General features: G+C 47.0%; 1 protein-coding gene across 16 annotated transcripts in view; it reads right to left on the reverse strand.

The window, feature by feature from the left end:
* Positions 1–26,852, reverse strand: part of Ttll8 (tubulin tyrosine ligase like 8) — a 66,153-nt gene that overhangs the window by 31,196 nt on the left and 8,105 nt on the right. For 10 of the 16 annotated variants that reach the window (XM_063264697.1, XM_063264696.1, XM_056984464.2 and 7 more), the window contains 7 exons: positions 15,277–15,368; positions 12,872–12,995; positions 12,183–12,253; positions 11,103–11,231; positions 10,724–10,838; positions 9,995–10,123; positions 2,309–2,495 (listed from right to left, as the gene is read on the reverse strand). In XM_063264697.1, the coding sequence (XP_063120767.1) occupies positions 2,309–2,495; positions 9,995–10,123; positions 10,724–10,838; positions 11,103–11,231; positions 12,183–12,253; positions 12,872–12,995; positions 15,277–15,368 (847 nt within the window). Of the gene's footprint in view, positions 1–2,308; positions 2,496–9,994; positions 10,124–10,723; positions 10,839–11,102; positions 11,232–12,182; positions 12,254–12,871; positions 12,996–15,276; positions 15,369–26,852 lie in introns of those variants that run through there. The other 6 variants (XM_063264699.1, XM_063264698.1, XM_063264694.1 and 3 more) reach the window with 2 other exon arrangements.

A 26,852-nucleotide genomic window follows, 5' to 3' on the forward strand; every position in this document is an offset into this window, starting at 1 on the left:
CTAAATTTGAACCTCTGTTGGGCTTTGTGGGCAGTGGATCTGTCTTCAGTTCCCGGCTTCTGTTTCAGTCCTCTTCACAGTGCTTTTTGAGACACACAGCTCTCAAGTCAATGCAAAGCACTTTCGTCAACTTTTTTTCCCATTAACTGCAGCTAACAATTTCCTGTGTTAGGGGCTAATAAATATGAAGATATAACCAGCCTCGTTAGGAAGGAACTGTCTTTAGAAGGACTCACATAGGGGGTGTGAGGACAACTCCTGAGAAGGAGAGAGAGCGCTCGTGCCTCCTTTGATGGATCAGGTCGTGAGCATGTCCTAGTGTTAGGCAGATCGGCGGAGCACGGCGCACAGACAGCAACAGACAAGTGCGCCAGAAGGACTCTCATGATAGCCTCGAAGGAGACGACCAGGTAAGAGCCAGCCACATGGGACACAGCATAACACACTCGCACAGGGAGTCCCAGAAAGAGAAGAGAGAGAATAAACGGTTCTAGAAATATCAGCCAGAGTCCAACTCTGAGAGAAAAACGTCAACTCATACTTAAAAGAGGCCCCACACACTTAAACAAGAATAAACACAAAGAAAAGTACTCCTAGGAACGTGATAAAAAACAATTGCTAAAAAACCAAGCACAAAAGTCTTAAGGCAGCCAAAGGGAAAGAGAAGAACAGAAATACCAGCTGGAAAATGTCTAAACAAAGCAGCACAAGCCAGAAGACAATAGAGCTAGCATCTCCACGGTGACAGCAGCACATGTCTGCAAACCGAGAACTCTATCCTGGAGAAAACATCTTTCAAAAATGAATTTTTTTTTTTTAGGTTTTTGAGATTGAAAAAAAAAACTGGAGAAAGTTTTCTATCAGTAAACCATTGCTAGAAAGCATATTAAGGGATTTTCTTTTCTGAACCAAAGTAATGACTGATGTGCACAAACTGAGAGTAACTGTTGAAAGCAGCAACCAGTGCGGCTCATCCCTTTTCAAACAGAGGATCTGGAGAGATGGCTCAGAGGCTAACGGCACTTAATGCTCTAGGAGAGGACCCAGGCTTCGTTCCCAGGACCCACGTCAGATGGCTCATGGTCCAGTAACTGGACCCAGTGCGAGCACGCACACGCACACACACGCGCGCGCACATACACACACACACACACACACACACACAGAGAGAGAGAGAGAGAGAGAGAGAGAGAGAGAGAGAGAGACTTTAAAAGGGAAATAAAAGAAAGATAGTCAGGAGTGTCAGGAACAGGAGACAGCAAGCCACACAGGTCGTGTTGTCATGTTTTGTTTGGGAAGCAGTGAAAATTCTAAAGACGAAAAGCAAAACACAAAGAAGGTATTGAGTGTGGTGACTTGAGCTAGACTCAAAAACTACATTGTAATTTTCAGGGTTGGCGTAAAAAAATAAACAGAGTCTTGCTATCTGGCCCATGCTGGCCTCAGACTCAAGGCATAGCCTAGTCCAGCCCAGAGCTCGTGCTTTTCTGGCCACAGCCTCCTGAGTGCTAGGATCACAGGCATAAGTCAATAGAAAAGAGGGAAAAGAGGAGAGAGGAAGGGAGGAGAGAGGCAAGGAGCGGGGAGAAAAGGAAAATGATTGACACCAAAAGGAAAGAAGGACCAAAGGCTGAAGACATCCAGGATGGTATGTGAGGTACCACAGACCCTTGAAACACACATTGCCTCCCTGATTTGTTCCCCTAGGGTGCCTGGGTTGCTTCCAACCCCATTTTTCCTGCTGGTGGTCGTCATAAGGGGTGGAAGGCTGTGGTGGTCATAAGGAGATCAGCATGTGGGCCTTGGTGGTGAGGGGTGACCGGCATCCGGGACAGTATGAAGACCTCATCCCACCTTCACTCACCACGCAGAGTCCTCCAGGCCCTGAGCAGTACAAACTTACCAGTGCTGTTGTGGGTGTAAGTGGCTCAAATATGAAAAGACTTGGGGGAGGTACAAAACGAGATGGCATCCCCCAAAGACATCCACGGGAGGTGTCCTCTTTTCAACGAATAACAGAAGATTTGGGAACCCCAACATCTGGTAGGCACCCATGATACCCCAAGGCAGGGGCTGTAACGTCAGAAGGCGTCCCAGGACTCAGGAGATACCCCAACCTCAGACAGGTACGTCACAAGTTAGATAAGTACCCTAATACTCAGACAGACGCCCCTGCACTCGGCAAGCATTCTCACATCAAGGCAAGTGCCCTCAATACCCAGGTATGTGCTCCAGCACCCAGACATGCATCCCAGTGTGTGTGCGTGCGGTGACACCTTGTGGTGCCAAGGCAGCAAGGTGGCCTTACTGAACCAGCAAGTAGTATTGTTGTGTCAGGTCGTTCCATTCCTCCTCGGACAAGGCCTCGGCGCTCGCGTCTGACAGGTCGATGTCCTCATGCTCCAGCTGTCCCAGGTAGGCCTGGCACACCTTGCATGCTGTGTCTACAACCTGTCCTGAGAGGCTTGGTAACTTGAGGTCAGGATTATCAGGATCTGGAACCCAAGCACACACACACTGAGTGTAATCACTACCAGGGGCACAGAGGCTGCTTCCTGTTCCCATCACCTCCCCCCTCCCCCCAGTTCTGCCCTTCTCCCTGGGAGGTGATTCCTCCCTTCAGGAGCTTCCTCTGTCAATCCCACTGTTCAGTGCCACGACTGCCGTCAGGAGCTCATGGCTGCCACGATGAAGAGGAGACAGTATTTTCGAATCGTCATGAAAAGCACACTTTCCAATCGCACGCTCTGTGGCCAGACCTGTGTTGCTCTGACACTTGTGAGCCTTTTGAGATGCTGTAATTGCTAATTCCCATTGCTACAGAGCTTCCTGGACCACACAGAGGTCATTGGCAGGTCCTGGCACCTGAATCCTTACACGGTGTCTCATCCTTCTCAACCCCACAACTCAGGACCATTGTTGAGTCTCAGAAAGTACAGACAGAAAGCAGACTCTTCTAGTGGTCTCAAGGATGTGGCCAACAGGCTGAGGCTCCGCCCCGGCCAGCTGTGTAGCCCGCAGGGATGAGGCACGCTCTAGGGACAGCTGGGGGCTTCAGGCACAGTGTTGGTAGAGGCATGGTACTGAGGACTGCTGTGAGGGGTGCAGGCTCACTGAGCATGCTGCAAAGTTTATGTGGCAGTTGCAGAGAGGACAAGGGGCATTTGAAACTCACAGAACATAAGCCGTTTAAGAATGAATGCGACATTTCTGGCTTCCATGTACGAGAGGTGTGGATGCCAGTACTTTCTCTTGAGTAAAAAGCCGAGCTAAACAACCCACAACTCCCGATCTTCCAAAGAAGTGAGGTCAAAGACAAAACCAGTTTCCCCCAAATCGGAGACAGGTAGACGAATATGGAGAATCATGGCTCACTGGAGTGGAAACGGAATGAATGGGAGTAGGAAAACCTGGCTTCGGGCAGTGTCTGAAGGGGGTGTCATAAAGGGTGGAAAAGGAGAGGAGAAGGAAACAGCAGAAAGAGAGGGGAGATGAGAGAGAGACAGACAGACAGACAGAGAGACACACACAGAGAGACAGAGAGAGAGACAGAGAGAGAGAAAGAGAAACAGAGAGAGACACAGAGAGAGAGAGAGAAAGAGAGAGAGAGAGAGACAGAGAGACACACAGAGAGACAGACAGACAGACAGACAGACACACACACAGAGAGACAGAGAGAAAGAGAAACAGAGAGAGAGAGAGAGAGAGAGAGAGACAGAGAGAGACACACACACACAGAGACAGAGACAGAGAGACACAGAGAGAAAACAGTAATCACCATGACAGCTCTAATCAATCCCACCGTACTGACAATCACCTTCACTACCAATGGCAATACAATACCAATACACACACACCAGTTAAGAGACACAGATTTGGGGGCTGGGGATTTAGCTCAGTGGTAGAGCGCTTACCTAGGAAGCGCAAGGCCCTGGGTTCGGTCCCCAGCTCCGAAAAAAAAAAGAACCAAAAAAAAAAAAAAAAAAAAAAAAAGAGACACAGATTTGGGCTGGAGAGGTGGCTCAGCCATTAAGAGCACTGACTGCTCTTCCAGAGGTCCTGAGTTCAATTCCCAGCAACCACATGGTGGCTCCCAACCATCTGTAATGGGATCTGATGCCCTCTTCTGGTGTGTCTAAATACAGCTACAGCGTAATCACATACATAAAATAAATAAATCTTTTTTTAAAAAAAGAGAGAGACACAGATTTACAGAGTAGATGAACACAAGACACAACTAGTTTCTCTAAGAAACCCCCATGAAGTGGAACCCCTAACAGCAGGAGCAGGGGCTGACTCTGACTCTGTTGCCTGCCTTTGGATCCCTTTCCCCTAGCTGGGCTGCTTTGTCTACCCTCAGTAGAAGATGCACCTAGTCCGATGCAACTTGATATGCCTAGGTGCGTTCTATCCATGGGAGGCCCGCCTTTCTCTGAGAAGAAAGAGGTGGGCGGGAGGGGGAAGAGGTGAAAGGACTGGGAGGAAGGAGGGAGGAGAAACTTCGAAGGGATGTGAAGTCAATTAATTAAATAAATAAGATGTAATCAGTTAATTAAAAAGAAACTCACATTTTTTTTTGGTTCTTTTTTTTCGGAGCTGGGGACCGAACTCAGGGCCTTGCGCTTCCTAGGTAAGCGCTCTACCACTGAGCTAAATCCCCAGCCCCATTTTAAAATACAAAGCTATCTTAGAGTAAAAGTAAAGCGGTGGAACCAGGCATGCTGGTGTACAATGCTAGTCCCAGTATTCAGGAGGCAGAGGCGGGCAGATCTCTGGGAGTTCAAGACCAGCTTGGTCTACAAAGTGAGTTCCAGGATAGCCAGGGCTACACAGAGAAATCCTGTCTCAAAAAACCAGATGGATGGATGGATAGACAGATAGATAGATAGATAGATAGATAGATAGATAGATAGATAGATAGATGATAGATAGATAGATAGATGATAGATAGATAGATAGATAGATGATAGATAGATAGATGATAGATAGATAGATAGATAGATAGATGATAGATAGATAGATAGATGATAGATAGATAGATAGATAGATAGATAGATGATAGATAGATGATAGATAGATAGATGATAGATAGATAGATGATAGATAGATAGATGATAGATAGATGATAGACAGATAGATAGATAGATAGATAAAGAGATGAGAGAAGAGAAAATACACTATGCTAACATTAATCAGAAGAAAGGGGAGAAAGATGTGTTACTACCCAATGAAGCAGATTGCAGAGCAGGAAAGTGATCATGGGTGAAAGAAAATTTTTTTTAAAATATTTTTTTTTCTTTTTCTTTTTTTCGGAGCTGGGGACCGAACCCAGGGCCTTGCGTTTGCTAGGCCAAGCGCTCTACCACTGAGCTAAATCCCCAACCTGTGTGAAAGAAACTTTATGTGATGAGAGAGTCAGTTCTCCAGGAAGATATACCAATAACTATCACACATGTCTCTAACTACAGAGCTTCAAAGCAGCAAAAAGCTGACACAGCTTCAAGGACAAACTGAAATATGCCCACAGTCCTAAAAGGAGACGTTGACACCCCTATATCAGAAATGGGCAGGTCCAGATGAGCCTGTGGCTCAGGGCTGCCGTCTCAGCTACACAAGAGTCTGACCACAAGCTGAAGGTTCATCTGGTTGAGCTCAAGACCAGCTTAAGTCTCTATGACTCTGCCTTGACATTTAACAAGGGCTGGGCTATAAGTGGTAAGACACTCAGTATGTGTGAGGTCCTGAATTTAATCTACAGAGAAAAGGAAAACATTTAAGAGAGAGAGAGAGAGAGAGAGAGAGAGAGAGAGAGAGAGAGAGAGAGAGAAGAACAAAAGGTTGGATCCAGACAAGTTCAAGAAGACTAGGCTGGGAAGGGAGGGAGCACGAGAGGCAGTAGGCAGAAAATCGGTAGACAGCATAATTGAAAAGCACCGGCTGTCAACTGGCTCTAACTGATGTTCCATGCTCCTTGTACTGGCTGGTTTTGTGTGTCAACTTGACACAAGCTAGAGTCATCAAAAAGGAAGGAGTCTCAGTTGATCCAGTTGTGAGGCATTTTCTCAATTAGTGACCAATGAGGAGGAACCAGCCCATGGTGGGTGGGGCCATCTCTGGGCTGGTGGTCCTGGGTTCTGTAGGAAAGCAGGCTGAGCAAACCATGAGGAGCAGGTGAGTAAGCAGCACCCCTCCATGGCCTCTGCATCAGCTCCTCTCTCCAGGTTCCAGCCCTGCTTGAATTCCTGTCCTGACTTCCTCCAATGATGGATTGGAATCTGGAAGTGTAAGCCAAATAAACCCTTTGTTCCCTACCTTGCTTTTTGGCCATGGTGTTTCATCAAAGCAATAGAACCCTGAGTAAGACACAGCATCCACTAACAGCAGCAAAAACATGCTTCTCCACGGTGATCCTAGCCTGGCCGTAAAACATGCCAAAAATGTCCAAAACACCCCCAAAACCAAACCAAACAGACAAAAAAGCCCAGAAAACATGTCCTCTAACTAGGACAGTGAGGGTCTGTCTCAAAAATAGTAATAACAATAATACACACAGTAAAGAAAAGACAAAGGGAAGCTTCGATTAGGTGAAAGTGAAGTCACGACTTATAAAGCATGCGGGATGGCACCGGAGTACGGCTTAGAATATTTATATCAGTGACTGCTAGTAAGTGAGAAAAAGGAAAGAAAATTAAACTCAGTAAATGGAAGAAAATACGAAAATTAGAGTAGAAAGTGAAAACAGGAAAACAATTGAAAAAAACTATTAGTTCTTGAATAGAACTAATATTGGAGTTGAAAGAGGAGGCATCCCTGTAGAGTCCCCACTCGCCACTGACTTCCAGCAAGTAGTCAGACTAACATGCAATAAGACAGGACTGGAAAGGAGCCAAGTGGTCCTCAGGCACAGATGATAGGATTATCTCTAGTAGAAGAAGGCGAAAGATTCAATGGGGTCCTGCAAAGTTGCTAGGGTCCTTTCATAGGTAGGGAACAACTGGAATTTGAAGTTTAAAAATTTCTATTCACAGTAGAACCTCGTGTGTGTGTGTGTGTGTGTGTGTGTGTGTGTGTGTGTGTGTGTGTGTGAGAGAGAGAGAGAGAGAGAGAGAGAGAGAGAGAGAGAGAGAGAGATACAGGATTTCTCTGTGTAGCCAGGGTGTCCTAGAACCCACTCTGAGGCCAGGCCTGTCTCAAACTCAGAGATCTGCCTGCTGCTTCCTCCGGAGGCTGGATGAAAGGCCTGTGTCACCACTGTCCAGCTAGAAATATATTTCTTAGGTAAAAATGAATCTAGCAAAGCGAGCATAACATCTATAAGAGGAAAACTCCAGTCTCTAACAAATGGTACCGAAGAACTACAGGGAGTACTATTCCAAGGAACAAACAAGAAAGGCCAGTATGAAAGTGCCAGTTCCCCCCAGCCTGGGCTAAACGCAACCAACATCCCAGAAAGACACATGGAGAATGTCCACAACTGCTAAAGTGAAAGACCAGGACTGCACGTTACGTACCAAAGGAGAAAGCAAAATTCGAGGGTCCAAGACTTACAGTCGTTAAAACAATACGGTATCACCATGAGAATATGTAGATTATGGAATATGGAGTAGAATAGAACCTTTTCCCAAAGAAGTCACACACAGACCTGATCAACATGCATGTGACAAAGGAACAAAACAACGAGGTAAAGATATCTTCTCAAACAAACAAACAATATATATATGGAGTGATGGAAGGTTCTGGAAGATGGGCTAGGTGGTGCCAGAAGACCAGCTTGGTAGTTTAGGGCCCACGCTCAGAAGAGCAGCAGAGTTTGACTTCCAGCACCGGTGTCAAGAGGCTCACAGCTGCCTGTAACTCCAGTTCCAGATCAGAGCAGCACCTCTGGCCCCTGTGGGCACCTATACCCATGTACACACACACACACACACACACACACACACACACACACACACACACACACACACACGCACTTAAAAACAATAAAAACAAATCTCTAAAAGAAAAAGACAAAAACCAAACCAAATCTAGATACAGATGTCAACTTCAAAACTAATTCCAAAGGGTTATTAGGTCTAAACGAGGAGGAGAAGCCACAAAACTCTTAGATGAGAAAACAGAGGAGACTCCAGAGGGACCTCGAGCTTTCTGTCGTGTGCCTTAGATACCACACTGAAGGCTTGATCTAGAAAGAAATTGCTGGTAAGCTAGCTTCCTAAAATTCTGAAAAGTATGTGCTGGGCGGAAGTCATTTTTGACGGAATGAGGACCATCTAAAGACTGGCAGGGGGGTTGGTTACATCTGCACACATCTGATAAAGGGATGCTACCCAAAGTATACAAAGAGTTCCTAAAGCTTAGTAAGAAAATGGAGCGACCCAATTTAAAAAACGGACCTGTCCCAAGAGATGTCCTGCTGGCAAATGACATATGAAACAATGTTTGATGGCATATGTCACTAATGAACGACAAATGAAACAACGGCGTGACAACTACAGACCTAGCTGATGGTTGAAATCCGCAACACAGTCACCTGGGTATCTGCACATGAATCATCCTAGAAAAGGGATGCCGAGGGCTTGACGAGCTATTGCATCCGATCACACTTCTTTTGGTTCCCTCAAAGAAGCTGAAGTTTTACAGCTGTGCAAACTTGTGCATAGAGGTCTGCAGCAGTTTTATCTGTGAGAAGAGTCCTTCTGTGGGTGAAGGGATAAATGACCCAGCACACCCCGTCGGTGAACTGTTCAGCCCTAACTACAAAGCAGCAAGCATGGAAGAAACTTCAAAGCCTGTTGCTAAGTAAATGAAGCCAGTGTGAACACGCTGCAGGAAGAACCACGGAGATGAGAAAAAGGACCAGGAGTTGCAGAAATTACCTCAGCCTGGCATGAGCGGCTTAGTTATATGTCTTGACTTACAGTTCAGCCACAACCAACTCACATCCACTCCACAAAAGCCTCTGCTTAGAGCTGGAAGCTGCCTTATTCACAAGTTGCATTTTAAACACATCCTTTAAAGATTCGAACATGCCAAAGTTTACTTTACAACAGCTTTAACAAATGTCCCCTCTGGAGTAGGGACATTGACAATGGGGTGCACAGGGACCGGGGTGGATAAGAAACCAAGGTGCCTTCTCAATTTTGCTGTTAGCTGAAGAAGAAGAAGAAGAAGAAGAAGAAGAAGAAGAAGAAGAAGAAGAAGAAAGAAGAAGAAGAAGAAGAAGAAGAAGAAGAAGAAGAAGAAGAAGAAGAAGAAGAAGAGGAGGAGGAGGAGGAGGAGGAGGAGGAAGAGGAGGAGGAGGAGGAGGAGGAGGAGGAGGAGGAGGTGGGAGGAGAGGGGAAGGAGGAGGGGGAGGGGGAGGGGAGGAGGGGGAAGAACAGAAGAAGAAGAAGAAGAAGAAGAAGAAGAAGAAGAAGAAGAAGAAGAAGAAGAAGAAGAAGAAGAAGAAGAAGAAGAAGAAGAAAGGGGGAGGGAGAAAGGGAGGGGAGAGGGAGGGGAGAGAGAGGGAGAGGGAGAGAGAGGGGGAGAGGGAGAAGGAGGAGAAACCCACAAATGTTATTAAAGCAGACAACAATGTCATCAACAACAGAAACCCTTAAACCCCAGAGACTGCTTGTGTGCCCACATCACATAGCATTGCCGCTATATCACATGGTACCCCCAGGGCCATACGGAGGGTCACAGCAATGATCACTGGCTAGACGCTGCCAGTGTGGTGGGGGCATGGGGGCAGGGGCAGGGGCAGGATTTAATGTGATCTTGAAATAATGGTGCCTGCTACTGCTACGTTCTGCAAAAAGGATGACCAAGCCGACTGTCAACAGAGGATAGGTCGTGAGAATCGGAGATAAACCAGAAGCACTGTCTCCTCCTCCATGCCTGTCGGACCGCCAAAGCCACAGTGCCCAACCACCTCACCAGCTAAAGATCTTTCCTGTTGACCAGAGACTCCACGCCCCATCAGGCCTAAGGGCCCCGCCCCATAGCCGTGTACCTTTCTTGGGGCTGGGGTCACCATTCTTGGCCTCCTCCTTCTTACTCTTGCCCTTGGCTCTGTTGCAGTAATTCTGGTGATGGACTACCCACTTGAGGATGCTGGCAGCCACTGTACGCCGGAAGTCATCTGGAAGGACACCGAGGCCTCGCTCCCACTGCCCACCCAGAGCAGAGAGGCAGCAGAGCACGCTTGTGGGCCTCCCTGCCTCACTCGACGGGTGCTCCCCATGCATTGCTCACCCACCTGTCCACACCTATCCCAACAGCTGCTCTTTGCAGCCACTGTTCTCTTCCCTTCTCCACTGTTCTCTGTTGTCCCTGCCCTCAGAGACCTGGGGAATATTCCCTGTACTCCCCCTTGCTACACTGCTAGGATCCTCTGAGGAATCTAAGGGGTCTCTCTGGACACCTTGGACCATAGCTCTCCTCTAGTGAGGGATCTTGCTTGAACTCAGCACATAGGCAGAGTGGCATAGCTGTGCATCCTGCAAACCTAGGCTCTGAGCAGAAAGATATCCACACAGAGATCAGAGGTAGGTGGTACTGCCCTGAGCCAGTGCTGGGTCCCCTCAAGATCTGAATACTTAGCTCTACAGCTTCTGTCTGCCTCAGGTGGCTCTCCCAGGCTGTCAACATCGCCTGTGGACATACCTTTCCCAGTGGACCAGAGATGTAGCCTTGGCCCTATGGAAGTGTGGCACACCTCAGAAGGCCATAGGTCACTCACCCAAGAATTCCTGCTTCTCGCTCTCAGTGCAAAGGCCATAGCAACGTGGGAAGAAGGTGTTCGGGTTGGCTTGGACGTACCAAGGCAGACTCCTCATGTTCAGGCAGAGTCCAATCTCCAGAGAGAGCAGTGCATCAGGCACCTCAGTGGGCAGCCCCACACAAAGCGAATCCCACTGGGGACCCACGTTTGACTCAGCCCATGTTCCCTGGGAAGGGACCTTCCATGGCATTGAGAGTACCCAGAGACAGAGGGAGGAACAGGGGTGCAGGTGGGCATGTGGGATACGAGGTGAGGGGGGTGTCCCTGGGAGAAGTCTATATGTGACCACTCCTTTTGGTCCTCCCAGCTCAGACTGAGCCCAGGCCCTCCCATCCACCTTGGTCGTGAATGATGCTGTCTTCCCATAGTGGTTTAGCATCTGGTCACACGTCAGGCTGTGGTAGTCCACGACATCCCTTTTGATGGTCCAGAGGAGGTACGGTATCTCGTTCTTTACCAACCTGGACTGGCAAGAAGAGTCGTCTATCAACATCCAGTATTCGGGGCTCCGTTTCTTTGACATGCCGGGACATGGCTGAGGGTCGGGGGGTGGGATCTAGACTGGGGTGATTCTGGCTGAAGACTTCATCTCAGCTGAAGTCCCACAGCTCCTGAGGGCCACACACGTTGGTATGAGGACAACCCAAACCACGCAGGGTGTCTGCTGCCCAGAAGCCAGCTGCTTTTCTCAGGTCGGGGCTGAAGGTGAAGTTGAACTCTTCCCAGCCTGGTCTCTGTGAGAGACTTAGAGGTGTGCTATCTGTGCACTGTGATGCTCTGAGATTCAGGAGCAGAGGAAGGGTCCAGAGGAAGCTTTCTCCCAGAACCCCTAGCAGGCAGCTTCTCCCCACTGTACAGCAGGGGAAAGGCTCGGATCCGGTACTCACAGAAGAATAAATTAGATTGAGTGCACAGCTGGCTACAAAATGGTGTTAACTCCATCAACCTAGTGTGTTCACGGCCTGACCACCTGTGAGCTAATTCTGTCCATTGATTTGGTTGTTTAGTGATTTGTGATATGCACAGACATTATGGACACCTGATCTTTTAAATTACATGTCTGGCAAAAACTTCCACCCTGTGACTGACCTTTTTGTCTTCTTCATAGAAGATAATGGGAGGGCTTCAGAGAAGCCAGGCTAGGGGCAGCTGGGCCACAACTGCTGTGTCACTGGCCAGGCACCCTCTGCCTCCATCCTGTAATACGTGGACTCCTGACCCCGCCGCTCAGCCCCTCATAGTCCACAGCCACATAGACCTTTACTTGTGCTGGTCAGTGTGGGACGCAGGAGCTAGGGGCAGGATACAGGGAAGCCAGATGCCCCATGCTCCTACATGGGAATCCCTCTTCCGCCCAATGTGCGCTGTCTTACTTTGAAAGGCCATGGTATCCCCAGTACCAGGCCACAGGGCCTACCATCACATCGTGAATATCATCGAATCTTTCCAGGGCTATTTCTTGATTTTCTTTGGTCTCAGCACTTTTATCTGCAAACGAAACACAAGGGAGACATTGCTACCACTGTACACAGGTTCCTCACCCAACTCCCTGTAGGGTTGGAGTCCCGCTATGGAGGGATGGCCGCTCGACTACTAAAAGCTCCAAGCGAGGTCTCCTCTGGGGCAGCGGCTGTGGAGGCCACCTGTGGCCTTCCCTCCAGCATCCTGTGCACCACCCCACCTAGGCTGTGCTAGGTCAGGATTGAGGGGATGCTGAGGACCAGATGATGCTCAGGGTTGGGGGTAGTAGAGGCTTGAGGTATGAGTCTGGGGAGGAATGTCCTTGGTGGGGGATGGACCTGGAGGAAGGATGACTAGGGCGAGATGTGGGCATGGGGACACCAGAAAGTGACTGGTACCATAGTAGGAGTGCAGTTGCCTGGGACATGTGAGGTTGGGAAGCTGGTGGATACATGAAGACAGATACCAGTGAGTATTAAGTCAGTACACCTAGGATGGCTGACTTATTGGAGATATATATATGCATATACATATATATACATACATACATACATACATACATACATACATACATACATATATATATATATATATATATATATATATATATATATATATATCACCCTTCGTGGGACAAGATGCTACCTTCACCTTCAACGTTCTGAAGAGGTTTGGGAAAGAAATTGAACTTCTTCTCCACCCAGCCCTTTCTCCGCAACGTGGCCCGGATGACAGGGTAGTGTCCGTAGATGGAGAAAATCTTCTTCTCCTGAAAACGTCAGTGTTTTAACCGAGGTCCTCAGCAATAAAGGGACTGAGGTGAGTTCCCAGAGTGAGAGGACCAGACTGCACCATGGCGAGGCAACACGCTTTGCCCTGAGAGCACAGGAATGCCCTCGGCATGCAGAAGGGTGAGCGTGCGCGTTTACACACGCGTGGGGGCTCAAACGTGTAATCCCCACAGTTGCTGCACTGGGTTTCTTCATCACTGGGTCGGGATTACAGAGGTGATCAGATCACCTTTACACACTCATTCACACACTCAAGGGGGCCAAAAGACAACCGGGAAATCAGCACTTCCTGAGCAGCTGTAGCCATGACTCAGGATTTCTGGATTTGGGATTCAGGTGGGACACACAGCTATGCAATGCCTGAGGGTCGAGGAATAACTGTGGACTCCCAGTGTGGCTGTCTCTTACAGAAAAGTGAGTGTCCTGCTGATTTTACGTCAACAGAACACAAGCTAGAATCATTTGGGAAGAGGAACCTCAACTGTGAAGATGCCCTCACAAGGCTGGACAGACTGTGCCTCCCCATGGGGGCATTTTCTTGATTGACAATAGAGGTGGGAGGGCCCAGCCTACTGTGGGCGGGGCCACCCCCTGCACAAGGGTCCAGAGTTGTTTAAGAAAGCAGGCTGAGCCAACCAGAGGAGTAAGCCAGTGAGGAGTGAGCCTCTGCTTCATTGTCTGCGCCTCCAGGTTCCTGCCTTGACTACAAGCCTGTAGCATGAGATAGACCCTTTCTTCTCCAAGATGTTCTTGGTCGTGGTGTCTTTAACACACAAAAGAAATGTTTATAAAAGCTGTGGGCCCCTGAGTTCAGAATGGCAGGAAGAGAAAAACAGAGGAAGGGGCAGGGTCCACCCAGAAACTGTCGGAATGCTGACTAATCCCTTGGAGATGGTTGACTGGTTGTGGATGAGCAGGCAGGCTGGGCTCGTGTGCTTGGGGCGTGGTCACCAGAGTGGAGTGGGGACCTGCCTGGGAAGGGTAAGTGTCAGGGAGCTCTCACGCAGTGAGTAGTTAAGGAAGGATGAGCCAAGTCCCCATCTCCCACTGATCTCCTCTATCAAATATTTTTTTCCTCCTACACGTGTGCCTATGATGATGCCATCTGCTGCACGGGGACAGAGCCAGACAGGAGGAACTACTCACACTCTGGCTTTCAGCCTCTAAAGCTGGGTGGCAAGTACAGTCCTTTTCTTAATAAAGTGCAAGGACTCGGGTAGTTTGTGTAGCCACAGACAAAAAAGCTCACATTCACGTGGGCACCCCAAGCCACCTGGAGAAGGCTGGGATGTGACCTGTGTACTCGGTCATTAGCAGTGTCAGGGACAGGCAGGGTTAGCTGGGGTCAGGCAGGAAGAGTGGCTCAGAGCCACTGCAGTCCTGCAGCACATGCACAGATCCCGATGGGGCACGCATGCAGGACACTGTCCCTGAACTCTAATCAGCATGGTGACAAGACATACCAAAGTCACTGGCATCATCCCAAATCTGTGACAGAATTTTGCAGCTGTCACTGAGGCCTTAAGCCATGGGCTCTGATGGACACATGGTCAGTGTTCTGGGGGCCGAAACTCATCAGGGTATCCCTAACAGAGGCTTGGAGCTCAGAGCATCCCCACAGAGGAGGGATTCACCCAATTCACAAACAGCTGGAAGAAGAGAAGCTTAGAAAGTCAGCCAGCCTGACACCAGACATAAGTGAGATCTTGGTCAGCAAACCAAGCCACCACCAGAGTCCAGACTCTGTCCCAGAGACACAGACAAGCTGAGCCCAGAGCCCATCACACAGACATGAACAGAGACAAGCTGAGCCCAGGGTCCAACACGGAGATACTAGACAGAGACATTGTAGCGATGTTTTCTATGGATACATTTTGTCTTGCCAGGTAACAGAGACATGTGACCTTGTCCCACTGGAAGATCTGACCCTGTCCAGGAGAATACTCAGAAGATGCCTGGAACTAAGCTCTGGTGCCCACGGGATATCTGTTGATCAGAGGGCCCCACCAAACTACTGTTCAATGGGAAAGTCATCCAAATGCCCATCACCCCACCACCTGTTCACAGGGCACAAGGAGGAGCTGGCTGTTGGGGCTACACGGGAGATTCAGACAAATTCCAAAGTGATACTAGCACCATCTCCACATGGGACGAAGTATCCAGTCAGGCCAACACCCAAATGTAATTCCAAAACCATTTCCCGTTTTTTAAAAAGAATGTCTTCCCCCACTCCCCCCATGAGTCCCGAAACACATTTACCTTGATGGCTTTCTCTGTTAACTGTCTTGCTATTTTGTATCTGTCTAATTTGGGGGAAGAAGACAAATCTTGGGGAATTCCTTGTTTTAACTCTGCAAAAGAGAAACAGACATCAAGGCAAAGGAAAGGGCACGTGGCTCAGAACAGTCACTCCAGCCTGACAGCAGGCGCACGCAGAGGCCTCATGTCCACCCGCCTCTGCCCACTCCCTGTGTATCTCAGTCTTCTTTGCCCTTGCTACCTTTTGCGAGTCTTTGACACACCCTCCCCTCAGCCCCTCAGCCACTCTGGCATTGCTTAATCTCTACCTGTTTCTTTGTTTTTGAGACAGGTTCCCTCTACCATCACCCTGGCTGTCCAAGAAGTCACTCTGTAGACCAGGCTGGCCTTGAACTCACAGAGACCCACCTGCTTCTGGGTCTGAAGTGTGCACCACCACACCTAACCTGCACTGGGTAGTCTTGGTTCTCTCTGTTTCTAATGTGTGGTGAGAGAAAGTTCAGACTTATATTATCCCCACCCAAGTCCTTGGCTTTTACTCAGTAGCCATCCTCTCTCCTGTCTGGAGGAAGTCCCCCAATGTCTCCTCCACTCTGGATACTCTCCCTGACACCAGCCTCTCTCTTGGCAACCTTTTGATGCCAACTGTTCCCATAGGCACATGCTAACCACTGCTGTGTCCCAGGCCTCCCTCTTCTTTGCCCCCTCCCCATCTGCTGGGTCTCCACAGGCCATGTCTGCGGGGTACACTGCGTCTTCCCATCATGCATCACAGGCCTTTGGCTAACCAGCATCCCCCTGCCCTCATACCCCTCACACTTCCCCTTCTCTCCCCAAGCCCTAAATGTGGAGTCTTCACAGCTGCTGCCTCCCTGAAATGAACTTATCTCTCCAGACCACACTGACCCACCATGCTCCTGGGCCTGCCGTCTCCTGGACAAGCTCAGGAAGCATAAACCAACCCTGCCCACCTGCCCCTCCTGTGGCTTTCCCTGCCCTGAATCCACTCTAGGAGGCTCAGAATGTATTCCGAAGCATGTGAAAGCCACACAAAGCTTCTAACAGAACACATCACAACCTCACCTAGGGAAACATTCTCAGGGGCACACACACACACACACACACACACACACACAAGTCAGAACTGGTACATTTGGAGCTGTTGAGGTTAAAATGCTCTGAGACTGGGGCTATAGTATAATCGGTAAACTGTGTGGCGGTTTGAATGAAAATGCCTCTCCCGATAGGCTCAGAGGGAGTGGCTCTATTAGGAGGTGTGATCTTGTTGGAGTAGGCGTGTCCTCGTTGGAGGAAGTGTGTCACTCAGGGGTGGGCTTTGGGATTTCAAAAGCCCAAGCCAGGCATAGTGTAATCCTCTCTTTCTGTTGCCTGCCAGTCCAGATGAAGAACTCTCAGCTCGTACCATGTCTGCCTGTGTGTAGCTCTACTTCCCACCATGGTGACAATGGATTAAACCTCTGAACTGTGAGCCAGCCATGATTGCTGTTCTCCTTTATAAGAGTTGCTGTGGCCATTGTGTCTCTTCACAGCAACTAAGCCTAACCAAGACAAAGTGCTTCCCTTGCAAGCAGGAAAACCTGAGTCCCATCACCAACACGGATGGACAAAGCTATGCATGGTGTCTGTGTAATTTCAGCACTGGGAAATGGAGACAGGAGGATCCTTAGGCCTTGCTGGCCAGCCTGTCTAACCTATCAGTGGGCCCCAAGTCCCAGGGACAGACCCTGTCTCCAAACAAGGCAGGCGACTCCAGAGGAATGATACCCAAGGTCGACCTCTGGTCTTTACAGATATACATATACATATACATATACATATACATATACGTATACGTATACATATACATATACATGTGTATGCACATAAATGTGTACACAGATGTATATAGCTTGCACAAAAATTGTAAGAAAATGAAAAGCCAAACCATAGATGGGGAACAATATTTACAAATACACTGCTTGGACACAAAAGGTGTAGTGAAGGATTTAGACAAGCCCAGACCAGAGCTGACAGAAGTCCTCTATAAAGATGGGGACCAGAACAGAGAACAGGGGTGCATAGGAAAGTGTAGGGGTTCATAGAAAGGTGTAGGAGTGGCTTGTTCTGGGAAGGTGTAGGAATGTCTAGAAAGGTATAGGGGTGTCTAGAAAGGTGTAGGGGGTGTATAGGAAGGTGTAGGGGTGCATAGGGAGATGTAGGTGTTCATAGGAAGGTGTAGGTGTTCATAGGAAGGTATAGGGGTATATAGGAAGGTGTGGGTGTTCATAGTAAAGTGTGAAGTGTGTGTGTTCATAGGAAAGTGTAGGGGTGTATAGGAAGGTGTAGGGGTGTATAGGAAAGTGTAGGGGTGCATAGGAAGGTGTAGGGGTGCATAGGAAAATGTGCAAGGAAAGAAAGTCAGTAAAGATGCTCAAATAATAATGCTTCAAAACGGAACAGAGGTTATCAAACAAGGAGAAACCATTAAGTCCATAGTCACAGAGGTAGTTGGCTTTCAGAAACAGATGGATGAACAGAAAGATGAGTGGGACAGCCAGCAGCACTTACTGTGTTCAACACCAATGCATTCATTGTTATTCTAGAATAGTCATTAAAGTCGGTCTTAAAGAAACTCTCAGCCAATTCCAAAGGGTTTGAGAGTCCTAAGAACTCTCCTGAACACAGAGCAATTAAGTCAGAAATCAATATAAAATAACAGAAAACCCCTGAGTATGTGTAGATTAGCAAGTATACTTCTACATGATCTGTGGATCAAAAAAACAAAAACAAAAACAAAAACAAAACAAACCCAAGGTGTAACTTACTTCATCTGTTTAGCCAAAGACAGCTAAAACACCAAATTTCAAATCTGGTGTGATATAGTGAAAGCTGTGACTATAAAGAAATTTCCAGATATAAACGCACCTATTGGAAAGTCATAAAGGCTGAGCTGAGGTGTGGGGACGCACATCTTTAGTCCCAGCACTCAAGAGGCAGAGGCAGGTGGATCTCTGGGTTTGAGGACAGCCTGGTCTACAAAGTGAGTTTCAAGACAGCCGGGACTACACAGAGAAATCATGTCTTGAAAAATTAAAAAGAAAAAGAGAAAAAACAAAGGCTAAAAACATTGATTCAAAGCTGAGTGCGATGACACACACCTGCATTTCCAACCCTTGGCAGCTGGAGAGGCTGGAAGATATGGAGGTGACATGCATTCTTGGCTATAGCAACTCCAGGGCAGGTGAGATAGATAAGAGACGTTGTCTTAAGAAACCAGGTCCAAACAAAAACAAACAAACAAACCAATGATTTAAGCATAGATCTCAGCAAGCTAGAAAGGACACGGTAAAGGTAAGCTCAAAGAAACTGTTAGAGAAAAGGAGACAGGGGTTGGGGATTTAGCTCAGTGGTAGAGCGCTTGCCTAGCAACCGCAAGGCCCTGGGTTCGGTCCCCAGCTCCAAAAAAAAAAAAAAAAAGTAGTTATTTGTATTTTGTGTGCATTGGTGTTCTGCTTGCATATATGTCTGTGTGAGGGCATCAGATCCCCTGGAACTGGAATGACAGACAGTTGTGAGCTACCATGTGGGTGTTGAGAGTTGAACCTTGGGTCCTTTGGAAGAACAGCCAGTGCTCTTAACTACCGAGCCATCTCCCCAGCCCATGAAACATTTTCAACACAGTAAATCAGATTTAGCAAGCCAGAGGCTTAAGACTAGTAAAATCAATAACTCATTGGCGAGATTTATTGATTAAAAAGATGAAGTGGATGGAGAGCTAGCTCAGCCTTTAAGAGTACATTCTGGGGTTGGAGATTTAGCTCAGTGGTAGAGTGCTTGCCTAGCAAGCATAAGGCCCTGGGTTCGGTCCCCAGCTCCGAAAAAAAGAAAAGAAAAAAAAAAGAGTACATTCTGCTCTTCGAGAGGACCTAAGTTCGGTTCCCAGTACCCACAAAAGGCGGCTCATGACTGCCTGATATATCAGTGTCTCTGGCCTCTGCTGGTTCTTGCATTCATAAACACATAATGACCCAAAGATATAATTAAAAATAAAATATAAAACACTTTTTAAAAAAAGATGAAAGACAAAAAGTAACAACAGACAAGAGAACTCCTTAGATACTTAAAAACTAAAAGATGTGAATTTTCAGAGCTTCCAGAAGACAGAGAAGAGAGAGATATTGTGCCTGTGTTAAATATCCTACAAGGCAAATGACAATGTGGAGAGATAAAACGTTGCAGACCGGAGTGTAATTATCTTGGGCTATTTTTAGTCCTATGAATGCCATCTGTTGTCCACATGGGTCTGACCTAACATCCTTGAGATGATCAAGGCTTTAAAACGAGTTCTTAGGAGACCCCTAGCCTCCATCAATCCAAATCTAGAAATGTCATCAGGTGTCATTTGAACCCTGAGGCAATTTTCCTGTTTCGATGCCACCTGTGGCCCAAGCAATTATTTTGCAAATATCTCAGCTTATGAGTGTGTTCTGTAACTACCCGGATTTCATGCAACTGTGTTCCATAGTAGAACATGGAATTCGAGTTAATCTAGATCTAGATCCCTGCCCGTGGTCACTCACATCTGGCTCCAGAATAAACTCTCTCGTCCTTCAGGGGTGAGGGATGTGCTTCTGTACTGAGGTAACTATGAACTTCATAATAAACTTGAAATTTAGATAAAACATCCAAATGCCTTGGAAAATATGAAGAGAATATAAAAAGAATACGCTGATACCGTGGCCAAATCTGAATTCGAAACTCTTGCATCAGAACACTCCAAGCCTGATGCATTGAGGAAGATTCTGTCCACCCTTCATCCTAAACAACACTTGCTAGAAGGAGAGGCATGCCCATGACCTGCCATGTCTGTGGTGCCCTAATCCTGCCTGAATCCTCTAAGAAAATGAGACCACAGGCCTACGGGCCATAGATGACAAGATCAAGCCCAAGAGCTGAGCAAACTCTGGCCACATGTAAAGAAGCAGTTGCCACTTTGGGGCCTCCTGTGGCTAGGTTGAAGGTCAACATTGCCATAAACCACATGAAGAGAAGGAAGAGAAGTCACATTACAGATAAAGAGATGTTAATACAGAAGCAAAACATTAGTAATGAAAATCAGCTTTCATTCAGGCTTGGTGGACACAGTGGAATCTCAATGGCTAGTTCCCCATAGGTATAGACACACTGATACCAGGGGCAGGAGAGGTTCCTCCAGGGTTAAGAATGGTTGATACTCTTACAGTGTTGAGTTTCAGTATATATTATCCCATGACTCGCAATTGCCTGTAACTCCAGTTCCAACACCCTCTTCTAGCCTCTGCCAACTGCATTCATGTGTACATACTCACACACACACACACACACACACACACACACACACACACACACATACTTTTTAAAACTTAAAGAAAAGTCATTACTATAAATAAATTTCCATTCAGGCTTAAATCTCTCAGCTCCATAGCAAACCTGGCTCCAATCCTGGTGTTTTGGTTTCTTTTTTTGGTTACTTTTCCTGTTGCTATGGTAAAACACTCCAACAAAAACAACTTAAGGGATGGAGGAAGTTTATTTTGGCTCATGCTTCCAGGGTACAGCCCATCATGGTGGGCTGACCACATTACATGTGATGACAAGCGGAGAATGACAAAGGCTGGCATTCATCTAGCTTTCTTCTTTTACTATATAGTTCAGGATCCAAGCGTAGGGAATGACGCTGCCCACTCTTCCCCTGTGTCTTCCCATACCAGTTAAACTGAGGTTAACTGACGTTCCCTCACAAGAATGCCCAGAGGCCAACCCAAACTAAATATTCCCTAAGCCTGAAGACTTGCTTCCTAGGTGACTTCAGATCATGTCAAGATGACAACAACCGATACTAACCACCAGTTCCCAGTTGTCTCGCTTCTCCCCTACAGAAAGGACAAAGTCACTCACTGGTGGAATGGGGTTAGGAGAGGCTGACTACCAGGGATTTCAGGTGTGTTGGCAACATTTAAAGACCAGAATTCAGATCGAGGAAATGACTCAGTTGGCAAAGTGCCTGCCACCCAGCACAAGGACTGGGATTTGGATCCCTGTTATCCATGGAAAAAGCTCGGTTTGGTCATGTGTATCTGTAATCCTGACTGTGGGGGGTGGGAACAGACAGGTCGGGAACTCGATTGTTAGCGAATCGCCAATCTAGCCAATCAATGATTTCTGGATGCGCCAAGAGTCCTGGCTGCGAAGATAAAAAGGGAATGAGAAACACTCATGCTCACCGAACTTTCTCCTAATCCCAGGGAAAGATAAGGCAGTAAATGATGCAGAAATCACACAACACTGACCTCCGGCCTTAATGTGCATACTCTGTGCAGGTGCACACACACATGTGCACGCACACACTCACAATACACATATGCACACACAAAAGTCCCCAAAGAATCTAAGGACATGCTAGTAATGATTTCTTAGAAAGACTACCAGGATATGGCAAAAAGACACAGAGATGTACCCTACTGGAGCGACACAACATGACATACCTGCCAGTTATTGTCAACTTGGGGAGAGGTAACCTCAACTCTCAGACTGACCTGTAGACAAGTCTGTGGGAGTATTTTCTAAGTACTTTAGAAAATATGTGTATGAGTGTTTTGCCTGATTAATATATCACAAAAATCACAGAGTGTGTATTTATGCAGTGCCAATCAATAGAGGCCAGAAGATGGCTTTGATTTCCTCCAAAGCTGTTGTTAAAAAATGGTTGTTAACTACCAGGTAGGTGTTAAGACATCGAACCTGGGTCCTCTAGAAGAGTAGCTGTTTCTCTTAACTGCCTAGCCATTTCTCTAGCTGTTTCTCTTAACTGCCTAGCCATTTCTCCATGTGGGGCATTTTCCGGGTTGATGATTGCTGGGAGAGGTCTCGGGCCATTCTCTGGTGCCAACAACCGTGGTTAGGAGGTCTTGGGCTGTGTAGGAAAAGCAAGCTGAACAGCCATGGAAAGCAAGTCAGCAGAATCCCTTCACAGTCTCTTGTTTCAGCTCCTGACTAGGTTGTTACCTTGTGTTCTTACCCTGGCTTTTCCTGGTCAATTAGGTTACATTTCAAGTTACTTTTAGTCAAGTATTTTATCATGGTGGTAGAAAACAAACTAAGGCAGACATTGGTATCAGGGATGTGGGGATGTTACTGTTGGACCTGACTGTGTAGCTTTTGGGGGTGGAGGAGTGTGGACTGTTGGGATGCAAGTGTTCAGGGTTTATCGATCTATGTGGCAACTTGAAAGAGAAGGCTAAGAGTGCAGACAATGTAGGCCTGGCTTGTGAAGTTTCAGAGGGAAGCAATCGATCAGAGATGTTCCTGTGACTTTTTATTTTTTAAGATAAGATCTCTCTACCTAGCCCTGGCTGTTTTGGAACTCACTATGTAGACCAGGCTAGTCCTAAACTTACAGAGATCTGCCTGCCTCTGCCTGCTGAAATTAATGCAAGTGCTACCATGTCTAAGTCAGCTAGCTAAAAGTATTTTAAATTAAGAATCTGGTTTCACAGCAAATACAGAGGCGAATGCCAGCCGCAAACCACTGAACTGAGAATAGGACCCCCGTTGAAGGAATCAGAGAAAGAACTGGAAGAGCTTGAAGGGGCTCGAGACCCCAAAAGTACAACAATGTCAAGCAACCAGAGCTTCCAGGGACTAAACCACTACCTAAAGACTATACATGGACTGACCCTGGACTCTGACCCCATAGGTAGCAATGAATATCCTAGTAAGAGCACCAGTGGAAGGGGAAGCCCTGGGTCCTGCTAAGACTGAACCCCCAGTGAACTAGACTATGGGGGGAGGGTGGCAATGGGGGGAGGGTTGGGAGGGGAACACCCATAAGGAAGGGGAGGGGGGAGGGGGATGTTTGCCCGGAAACCGGGAAAGGGAATAACACTTGAAATGTATATAAGAAATACTCAATAAAAAAAAAAAAAAGAATCTGGTTTCGACAAGGATCTATTTGCATTCTTCTACACTCAGACATCCAGGTAGACCAGCAGTACTTGCTAAAGATGTTTTCTTTTTTTTACATTGTATAATTTGGGCTTCTTTGTCAAAAATCAAGTATCCACAGGTATGTGGATTTACTTCTGGGTCTTCAATTCCATTCTGATTGTCAACCCATTTGTTTTTGTACCAATACCATTAGGTTTTTATTATTATTGCTCTGTAGTACAGCTGGAGATCAGGGATGGCAACACCGCCAGAAGATCCCTTATTGTACAGGATTGTTTTCTCTATCCCCCATATAAAGTTGAGTATTGTTCTTTCAAGGTTTGTAAAGAACTGTGTTGGAATTTGGGTGGGAATTGCATTGAATCTGTAGATTGTGTTTAGTAAGAGGGCCATTTTTATTATGTTAACCCTATTGATCCGTGAGCATGGGAGATCTTTCCTTTTTCCTTCTTCAATTCCTTTCTTCAAAGACTTGAAGTTCTTATCATACAGGTTGTTTACTTGTTTGTTTAGAGTTATAGAAAGGTATTTGATATTATTTGTGGCTATAGTGAAAGGTGCTGTTTCCCTGATTTTGTTCTCAGCCTGTTTACTGTTTGTTAGTTTATTAGAGGGCTACTGAGTTTTCTAAAGTTAACTTTGTATCCAGCTACTTCACTGAAGGTGTTTGTCAGCTGTGGATCAAAGACTTCAACATAAAATTAGATACATTAAACCCCGTAGAAGAGAAAGTGGGGAATAGCCTTGACACATTGACACAGGAGACAACTTCCTGAACAGAATACCAGTTGCACAGGCACTAAGATCAACAATTAAATAGGACTTCAGGAAACTGAAAAGCTTTTGTAAGGCAAAGGCCACCATCAAAAAGACAAAATGGCAGCCTACAGAGTAGAAAAAAGATCTTTACAACCTTCCACATCTAATAGAGGACTGATTTTTATATATATATATATATATATATATATATATATATATATATATATATATATAAACAAACCAAATAATCTAATTTTAAACTGGGGTATAGATTTAAACAGAGAATTCTTTACAGAGGAATCTCTAATGGCCAAGATGCACTTAAAGAAATGGTCAACATCTTTAGCCATCAGGGAAATGCAAATCAAACTGACTCTGAGATTCCACCTCACCCCAGTCAGAATGGCTAAGATCAAAACCTCGAGCGACAGCTTGAGCTGTGCAGCAAGGGGAACAGCTTCCATCGCTGGTGGGAGTGCACACTTGTACGGCCACTTTAGAAATCAATATGGATTTCTCAGAAAATTGGGAATTGATCTACCTCTAGACCCAGCTATTCTTAGGCATACAGCCAATAGAAACTCCACCCTCCCAAAAGGACACTTACTCAACGATGTTCATAGCAGCCAGAAACTGGAAACAACCTAGATGTCCCTCAACCAAAGCATGGATAAAGAAAATGGTACATCTACACAATGGAGTATTACTCAGCCATTAAAAACAATGATATCATGAGATTTACAGGCAAGTGGATGGAACTAGAAAACATCATCCTGAGTGAGGTAGCCCAGACCGAGAAAGACAAACAAGGTATGTACTCACTTATAAGTGGGGTTTTAGCTGTAAAGGAGAACCCTGCTACAACACACAGACTCAAAGAAACTAAGTAACAAGGAGGGCTCAAGGGGGGATGGATGAATCTCACTGAGAAGGGAATAGAATAGACACAGTGGGGGACACGGAGGGACTGGGTGGGGGAGAGGGTGGGGAGGAATCAAGTGTGGGGGGAGAGGGTGGGGAGGAATCAAGTGTGGTGGGGGAGATGACTGGGTGAGGGAGGGGATGTGGATAGAAACAGGAGAAATAAAGTAGGGTGAAGACGGAGGGAGAGAGTCCTGGGAGAGACAACTGGAATTAGGGGAGGCATCTCTGCGATGAGCTAGAAAGCTAGGGCAATGGAAACTCCCAGGAATCTATGAGGGTGACCCTTAGCTAAGACTCCTAGCAATGGGGATATGGAGCCTGAATGGGCCAATTCCTGTAACCAGGCAAGGCTTCCAGTGGAGGGACTGGGACATCGAGCCAGTCAAAAAGCCTTCGACCTAAAACTTGTTCCTACTACACAATGTACTGGAGTAAAGGTGCAGAAATTGTGGGAGTGGCCAAACCAATGACTTGTCCAGTTTGAGTCCCATGCCATGAGAGGGCGGCCACCCCTGGTACTGTTAATGATATTCTGCTATACTCGTACACAGGACTCTAGCATAATGGTACTCAGAGAGGCTTCACTTAGTAACTGAGGGAAACAGATGCAGAGACCTACACCCAAACATTAGGAGGAGCTTGGGGAATCCTGTGGAAGATGCAGAGGAAGAAGAGTTGGAGCCAGAGAGCTCAAGGACACCACAAGAAAACCCAAAATATCAACTAGCCCGGGTGCATAGGGGATCACAGAGACTGAACCGCCAACCAGGGAGCAGTCATGGGACTGACCTATGTTCCAGTTGTGCAGCTTGGCTTTATGTAGGACGCTTAACAGAGGGAACAGAGGATGTCTCTGCCTCTACTGTCTGCCTTTGGGACCCTTCCCCTCTATTTGGCTGCCTCATCCAGCCTCAACAGGAGAAGATAGGCTTAGTCTTACTGCAACGTGATATGCCAGGGCTGGTTGATATACATTGGAGGCCTTTCCTTTTCTGAAGAGAAACGGAGGAAGAATGGGAGAAGGGTGAGGAGGGCGAGGGGGAATTGGGAGGAGAGGAGGGAGGGGGCAACTGTGATTGTGATATTAAATAATTTAAAAGCTAGACTAAAATCTGATTTCTGGCAACCTGGAGCTGAAGAGAAAGCTGTGACTAACAAGAGACCAAGCACCACTTTATGGAAAATCTTGCTTGACTGGAACAATGGATGAGGGTTGGCTGGGGCTTACAAATCGGCTGCGATTAGTAAGACCAACATTGGTGAGATTTTCCTCAGGGTCACTACAAGGCCCAAGGCTGCAACTCAAGCCGGCAGCCGAACTTGATAATGTTCAGGAGTTCACCACATGGTATCAGTTTGGAAGTCATGAAGGGCCATGGAGAACAGCTGAGTCTAGGCGTTGTGTGGCGACATTGAAATCACTCTGAAGAAAGACCAGGAGAGGCCATTGGTGAGGTAGAGTTTTAGTTTCAACGGAGATCTACCGTATTGGAGATACTAGTACTGTGGGATGACCACCAAGGATAGCAAGAGAGAGCAAGCTAGAGAGATGCAGAGACCCACAGCCAAACACTACTCAGAGCCAGGGGAAACCTGTAGGAGAGAGGGAGAAGAGATTGTAGGGGTTCAGGACCCCACAAAAACATGGCTCACAGAACCAACTAAGCAGGACTCATAGGGGCTCACAGAGACTGAAGCAAAAAACACAGACCCTGTATGGGTGTGAGCTAGGTCCCATGCATATGATTTATGGTTGTGTAGCTTGGCGGAACTCCCAACAATGGGAGTGTATGTGTGTGTGTGGGGGGGTGTGTCTCTGACTCTGCCTGAACCTGGGACCCTTTTCCTACTGGGTTGCCTTGTCCAGCCTTGATATGAGGGTCTGTGCCCAGTCTTATTGTATCTCA

Source organism: Rattus norvegicus, chromosome 7 (assembly GCF_036323735.1).
Source record: "Rattus norvegicus strain BN/NHsdMcwi chromosome 7, GRCr8, whole genome shotgun sequence".
NCBI classification, from domain to species: domain Eukaryota; kingdom Metazoa; phylum Chordata; class Mammalia; order Rodentia; family Muridae; genus Rattus; species Rattus norvegicus.